The 7,643-nt window shown below is 40.0% G+C and overlaps 1 protein-coding gene across 3 annotated transcripts; it reads right to left on the minus strand.

Annotated features, from left to right (window-relative positions):
* Positions 1-753: 753 nt before the first annotated feature.
* Positions 754-7,327, minus strand: LOC100382867 (uncharacterized). 3 transcript variants are annotated; one of them, XM_020543769.3, is made up of 5 exons: positions 7,099-7,327; positions 6,775-6,958; positions 5,955-6,047; positions 2,041-2,094; positions 754-1,086 (listed from the first exon to the last, which is right to left on the minus strand). In XM_020543769.3, exons 1-5 carry the CDS (start codon positions 7,131-7,133, stop codon positions 955-957), a joined length of 498 nt encoding a protein of 165 aa, XP_020399358.1. In that variant the 5' UTR covers positions 7,134-7,327; the 3' UTR covers positions 754-954. The 3 variants fall into 3 exon arrangements, with proteins under 3 accessions (XP_020399358.1, NP_001169032.1, XP_035818238.1); NM_001175561.1 differs by having other exon boundaries at positions 7,055-7,317; XM_035962345.1 differs by lacking the exon at positions 2,041-2,094 and having other exon boundaries at positions 875-1,086; positions 7,099-7,316.
* Between the last annotated feature and the right edge of the window lie 316 nt (positions 7,328-7,643).

Genomic DNA, 7,643 nt, shown 5'->3' on the forward strand with positions numbered 1-7,643 from the left:
TTAGTTAGATCTATTAGGATAAGATAGAATCTTTTCGAGATAAGATGAGTCTATTAAGATAAGAAAGAATCTTTTAAGATAACATGGATCTATCAAGATAAGAGAGAATCTTTTAAGAAAAGATGGATCTATTAAGATAGGAGAGTATCTTTTGAGATAAGATGGATCTATTAAGATAAGAGGGAGCCTTTAAGATAAGAGGGATCTATATAATATTTTATGTTGTCTATTTTAATAATATTTTCCCTTATGTCTAGGCATATATGCAGATGCAATTATGGACATTACTCCACAATTCATCACACTCAATCAAAGATCCAAATCAAACAAGTATCATAAGAACAAGCACTCAAGTGTATAGTTAACTATAAAAATAGTTTGTTTTTGTTCCTAAGAGTAGGTCTCCTATTCCTAAAGGTCACTTTAGGCACAGGATTTCAAAGTGTGAAATCCACATTTGTCTTTAGAAAGAAAAGGTAAGAATAATCAGAGTAAAGCAGAAATAAATGAGAAAAGATTAAGATAAGTTTAGAAAAGAATCAGAGTAAGGTAAGTAGGTAAAGATTTGTCCATTTCTATCTAGGTTTTGTAAGAGTAGGTCTCTTATTCCTAAAGGTCACTTTAGGCACAGGATTTCAAAGTGTGAAATCCACATTTGTCTTTAGAAAGAAAAGGTAAGAATAATCAGAGTGAAGCAAAAATAAATGAGAAAATATTAAGATAAGTTTAGAAAAGAATCAGAGTAAGGTAAGTAGGTAAAGATTTGTCCATTTCTATCTAGGTTTCGTCCTACACTCAACATTTCCTCTGATACCACTTCTGTCACACCCGGATTTAAGGGACAAAGCCGGGTGCATCTCATACATGCGCCAAAGAAGACAACATATATAATAACAGAGTGTATAGAGCTAAATGTCACAATAATATCAGAGTACTTATTACATAGCGGAAGTTTTACAAAAATAAAAGATAAATATAAAATGAACTAAGGATCATCCTTGTTGCCATAAAGTCAACTGGGAGACGCCACCTAGATCGAATCGAACTCCTCGATGTATGGCTCCTCTTGAACCACATGTTCTTCTCCTGTGGGGGGATGTGAGACAACAAGGGTGAGCTCACACATGTTCATTTCTCAACAAGTTGTGGGGAATAATGTGGCATGAACTCACCAAAGGTGGGAGTTCATGTGATGTGTAAAGCTGATCAACAATAGGGGTTAAAGCTGAGCATTGCTTTTAATAAATTGGTCGAATTTTATTAGCTATTACTAGATGTAAGTAAATACCAAACCATAATAAATAATAGAACAAAATTAATAAATAATCCTAAGCAAATGCAAATGACAAATTGAATTTAAGTTCCATAATTTAATCATGCGAGAGTCCTGAGCTACTCATGACCGTGAGCTCGGCTAGTATACCAGTTTTACACTCTACAGAGGTTGTACCCTGTACCCACAAGTCGTGTATCCCATGTCGCCAGGGTTAGCTAGACCCTTAGACACTACCAAGATGAATGGCTAGGGATCCACTACGAGGCCTTTACAAAGTTCCACTAGCTTCCGAAAACCCGCTACAGTTTATGGGAAGAGCACTTGCAAGAATCCCTCGCCTGATCGCCATCGCAGCAAAATCAACCCGAAACCTCCTTGCATGCAACTCCCCTACTGCCCTTGCCCCTTTCGGGTAAGGTAGTCTTCCACTAGCTTTCCTAATTAGTCAACCAGGGCATCCCATTCCACCCTTATGGTGGCACATGTTTCTCAAGTTAAACTCTATGTTCCAATTAAAAATATAATGATCTTGACACGAACATAAATAAAATAATAGAATAATCAGAACATGGATATAATGAAATATTAATTCCAAAACCATGTAAAGCAATATCATAACTACCCAAATGATTCAGGGATAAACAAGGTAAAAGATAATCAGTCTAGGGTGACCTATTGGGTCCCATCAAAATTAAGCCTATGCATGAATAAATGATTATAAAGAACATTATTGGGTAACATAAGTGGTCAAGGGCACAACTTGCCTGAGACATGAGATTCCAGGTACCAGGATAATCTTCAGGTGACTTGTAACCTCGCTGTTAGTCATAGCAATACAAACAAACATGGTATAGGCAAAATTAACATCACACCAAACATAAGAATATACTGCATAATAATAGTCTACGCGTTGCTACGAGATCACAGAATCGAGAACTACTAAGATCGAAGTCATGGTTCAGGAGTTATGATCTACGGAAGATCTATGAGATTAAAATATTAAACTATATTATGAATTGGTTAGTCATATGAGAGGTTATTTTATAAATAATTATCTCAACTTTAATCCAAGTTATAAATTTACCATAAATTATATTTTGGTAGATAATGATGAGCACATTAAGAGACTAACCAACATAGGTTGAATAAAGATCTAATCATAAAATAATGAGACATGATATAATAAATGTTGTTATTGCATAGTAAATGTTTGTACGAGACTAACACAACTTGAATGGATCAAATCAGAGTTATAGATTTTAAGTTATGAATTTCTAAAGATTCTATGTGTTTTGTACAGATTAAATAGGATATAAATTTTAATGTGACTTTCATGTCAAAACAGTGGTACTAACTGATAAAAAATAACATCACAAAATTATAGGAATTGAAATGGATTAATTTGGACTTCATATGAATTTTTTATGATTTATACAAATTCTAGCATTTATTTTCACATTTAAAAATCATTTTCCAATTACTTTTACTGGATTTTATAATTCTCTGGACTGGGCACATGAAAACAGGGAAGAGCAGGGCCTCAGTGCAAGATTCCCCAAGACTCAGAATGCTTCTGCCAGGACTGCGGGTTGTTTTCTCAAAAGGGCAAGTTCTCTTATGTAAAATACTCAGTGCGAAGGGGTATGAGGGCATATGAGCCGCACGATCTAAAATAGAGCGCTTGGATTAAATCTTCATTCGACGCGAATCGGTACATGTGACCGTTAGATCGACGATGGGCGACCCGCGATGAAACACACCTGCGATTTCCCCGGGTCCCTACGATCGCGCACGGACACACCGGATTCACCTTGGCCGAATCGATATCCCAGATATGATCTCCACCATTGCCCTTCCGATCAACGGTGCCAGGGTTTCTTCTCTTCCTACGATAGGATGCGACAGCGGGGTACTCATCCATGGCGGAGGGCGGAGGGCATGGCCAGCGGCTCCCAAAACGGCCCTAAGGCTCCCCCCGAGGGCTTATCAGCCATAAACCCATGCTCCCGCACACCTGCTTCGTATCCGCCCCTACGCGATGCAACCTGCTGTCCAAGCACCCAGCCGCATCGAGTGAGAGCTCCGCGACACGTTAAAACTACGGTGAGCGATTCCCGACGACCGTCGACCCGCACACCCAACCTGAGCTAAATTGGCAGCGCATGATGGGGAATAAGGCAAGCGCGGTAGAGGAATCCTTAAGGCCCTGTTCGGTTTGGCCTGGAATGGCCTGGAATACGACCCATTCCGTCTGAAATTATGTCGTTGGGATTAAAACTGGACTAAAGCCTAAATGGCTGTTCGGATAGAATCAATCCTGAATGAAATCAGGGCATTCTTGGCCTTTGTACGCCTCTTCCACTTGGATTGGAGCCATGCCTATGAACACGTGAAATCAAACCAGGCCAAGATTTAGTAAGGGCCCGTTCGGTTCACGGGGAATAGAAGGCTGGAACTGTTCCGGCCCGGATTACTTCTCTAATTTATATAAGTTTTGATTAACTGGAATAATTTTTGGTGCAATCCAGCAAAAACGAACATGCCCTAAAACAACCTGGAGCCAGTCTATCCCGGTGTGGAACGGTTCCTAAGCTGGAAGCAATCTTGGGCTGCCGAACGGCCCCTAACGGATTACGATGTGGCGGTCGCCCTGTCCACGATGAACCGCGCGGTCAGGGATGCAGATCGACGGTGGCATCGTACAACGACACTTCCTTGGCGACGGACATGCCAAAGCTCTACCCGCTCACCCCGTCAGACTCCGCCTGGCCTCCTGCGCACGCCACGCGCCCCAATCGGCTGATCCCAAATCTCTAGCCACACCCTTTCTCTTTCTCTCTCCAGTCGACAGCTTTAATGGAGGCAAATACTAGCACGACGTAAAACCTCCAAGCGCAGGGTGGTGAAAGGCGGCGGCCGGGTTATATCCTGGTGCCCAGGACCCTGCAAACACGCAGCTGGGGAACGGATCCACGCAGGAGGCGGTGAAATCTGTTCACGCCGCGCTATTTCCATGGAGAAGAAGACCGGAAGGTGAGAGGGGGCCACTGACAGCGGCAGTAGTGGAGTTGAAGCACGGGCCCGAGGTGTTAGTGGCATAGGTTGCCACTCAGCTCGTGGATTAGAGGGGAATTTGGGCCGGTCGCGGACCACACGGGCGCGAAAAGGGGAAGGCCACCTTGGCCACGCGGGTGCGTGATATTGGGCCAGGAAATATTTTCTGTCCGAAAAGCTGATAGGCTCTTTTCTTTTTAATATCTTTTCTGTTTTCTTTTGTATTTCAATTTTCAACTTGTTATTAAATTTCAAATTTCAAACTTAAATGCACAAACATAGGTCCAGCTTGGAATGCTAATATTTAAATTATATTTATTAATTACTTTGTTAATTTATTAGGCCATGCTTTAAATATGAACTATATACTACTCTTTATAGAAAATAGTATTTTGACTGTGTGATAAAATTGTAAGTTTCTTCAAACATTAATATCCATCAACCATTTAGTTTGAAGGAACTTAATGCATAGAGAAATATTTTATATATAGCCTTAGAAGGGGTCAATCCATTCTAATAAATTGAAGCTATTTTCATTATTTCTTGAAATTTGTAACTGAACTTATGTTTTTATTTTATTTTAATTGTCATAAAAAAATTCCATATTATAATTATTTATTAGGACACTTTCCTTTGATTTCTTTTACTAATCTCAAAAGTCATGATTTTGGGTGTTACATAAATTCCAACCAAATAGGTAGTTCAATTTAGAATCACATCATGCTTTTATAGAATCTACTAGTGTACTGGGCGCGCCCATGCGCGCTTGTTAGGTCCTTTAACATGTTTTAATGTAAAGAAAGTATACATGAATATGTATATAAAACATGAATGGTGGATTTTTTTTAAACAGTGGAGCATTTGGGAAAATAAACTTGAGTGTACTTTCAGAAATTATATAGGTATACCCGCTCTGGTAGAAGATGCAGCCCATGAAAAGGGATGGGCAATGGTTCAAAGCGCCAAAGAAACTTGCAATATTAGGAATAAGTAAATCAAGTTTCATAGTGTCTATCTCATTGTGTGATGGGAATATAGAAAAGTAACATTGTGTATGTATTTAAATATGTGTGAAGGGACATCATAAATAAATCAGGTATGTTTCTTTTTTAAGGTGCATACATAGTTTATGAAAATGTGCAACGAAATGCATTGGTCATTATTATATTAGTATTTGAAGTCTTGATTGGAACACAATAGAGTAATTTGGGTAATCTTTAGTAGCTAAAGTTATATCCACGTTTATGTCTGTCTACCATTACAGTATGAAAAGGTTTGTTGAATGTTGCTTTAGTGAGTATAGCACAAAGTTTCTGTGGAAAGGCAACTGCAAAAAGTTGCTAATATGGAGGTAAATCAATAATCAGGTGGAGGGGGAGGGGTGTTGTACTGTTAGCTCAATGTACCTATTTTATTATAAATAGTCTAACAAAGTCAGCAATGTTTTTATTTCCCTGGTTTCTCAAGTTCAGTATCTCTGAAAGTCCAAACGGTAACCCTGGTTGTTTTAGCAGCGAGTAATTTTGCAAGTGGAATATAGATCAATCTGAAGCTATGCATCTGTGTGAATTGTGCCAGAGGAAACATATTCAGTTATTTGGGTTCAGCAAGATGGGGTATAAACCTTATCAAGTTGGAAAGTAAGGCTGTTTCCGCTCTCCAAAGAGATGAGTAGTCCGCCGCTACATTTCTGATAAGATCCCTCCAACCAGTTTGCCTAAAAAATTATCAGATTACAATTTGTAAATAGAAAGGTTATACAATACTACGTTTCTCATAATTACCAAACTGGAAAGTTCGGTATCTGATCGAGAAAGATTTAGAGATTCATCTGAATGAATGACAATTAAACCATCCTTATCTACAAAGTAAATAACAGATAAAAAGAGTATGTCAAGGTGGGGCCATTTTATCACCAAGTTTTGTTTGCAAAAAAACATTTTGTGCCATCTTACACTTCCCTGGTTGATTCTCTCAGGATAAGAAAAATATTTAGAGACAAAAAATGGTTTGACACTAAGGATACTGAGAAAGCAAAAAAAAAATGGGGAAAAAGAAAGGAGTGTTCGTTCCCCACTTATGATAATTCCAAGCATATATGCATGTATATATGTGCATAAAATGTAATTTATGGAATAGAAAAATATGCACTTTTCAAATATTCTACGTGATATCATTTAGGAACGTCAACTATATATCATCAACCTATACCATTTTTTTGTTACTTATTACATATCCTGTAATGCTCTTGTAAAGAAGACAAGCATAGCAAATAAAATTCTTGTAGACATTTCGTCGAGCACTTTACCATCACACAGAAGCGGTGCATATCCTGTAATGGTCTCGTAGAGAAGGCAAAGAAGGTAATCATAGCAAATAGAACTCATGTAGACATTTCGTCAAGCACTTGATAGGTAGCGGTGCAGATGGGAGTGTGGCCTGACCTGATCTTCTTGATGAGGAACTTGTGGAGCTTCTTGCATGATCCACACAAGGCCCTCCACCGTTGACATGAGGATGACGCCCTGGAGCAGCAACATCGCGAGGAGCGCTAGGACGACGACGTGAGTTCCATGGTCACGATCTCCAGCAACAGCGGGCAGAACCAGCAACGATGGGTGATGAGGGCTGCAGTGAGAGGAGGAAGAGAGAGGGAGGTAGGTTAGCCGGTGATGAGGGTTGCAGTGAGAGGAGGAAGAGAGAAGGAAGTAGGTTAGCAACGACCGTGATGAGGCCTGCGGTGAGAGGAGGAAGGGAGAGGGAGTTACAGCCGCGGGAGGGTGGCACGAGCGGCGACGAACATGAACGGAGTGAAGTTACGAAGAGGCCGTGACTATCTGGTGGCAATGGGTCCGGCAACAACTACGACGCCATGGTGAGCAACGGAGAAGGTGTTGAGCAGGGATGGTTCTGGATGGGGACGCGGCACGTCCGTTCAGCATCATCGGCGGCGACGGCGGCACCTCATTTAAGGTTGTGCTACGACCTTCTATCATTATGGTGGGAAGACTCCAGAAGCGTCATGACAATGGGAGTTGTTGAGGCAGCCAGGCCGATTATGCCCGTCCGATGTCAATCTAACGACATTTAGAAAACGTGATGACGTGGATTGCTAGTAGACGCCGTTTCCATCCTGCTTTAATATATAGGAAATAACCACACAAATTGTTATACCCGGATTTAAACGTTAAAACCATGTGGATCTCATAGGTGCACCAACAAAGAACAACACATATAATGACCAAGTGTATAGAGATAAATGTCACACATATTATTATTATTACATAGCGGAAATTTTACAAAAATAAATGAT

The sequence above is a fragment of the Zea mays genome, chromosome 9, assembly GCF_902167145.1.
Source record: "Zea mays cultivar B73 chromosome 9, Zm-B73-REFERENCE-NAM-5.0, whole genome shotgun sequence".
Taxonomy (NCBI): Eukaryota; Viridiplantae; Streptophyta; class Magnoliopsida; order Poales; family Poaceae; genus Zea; species Zea mays.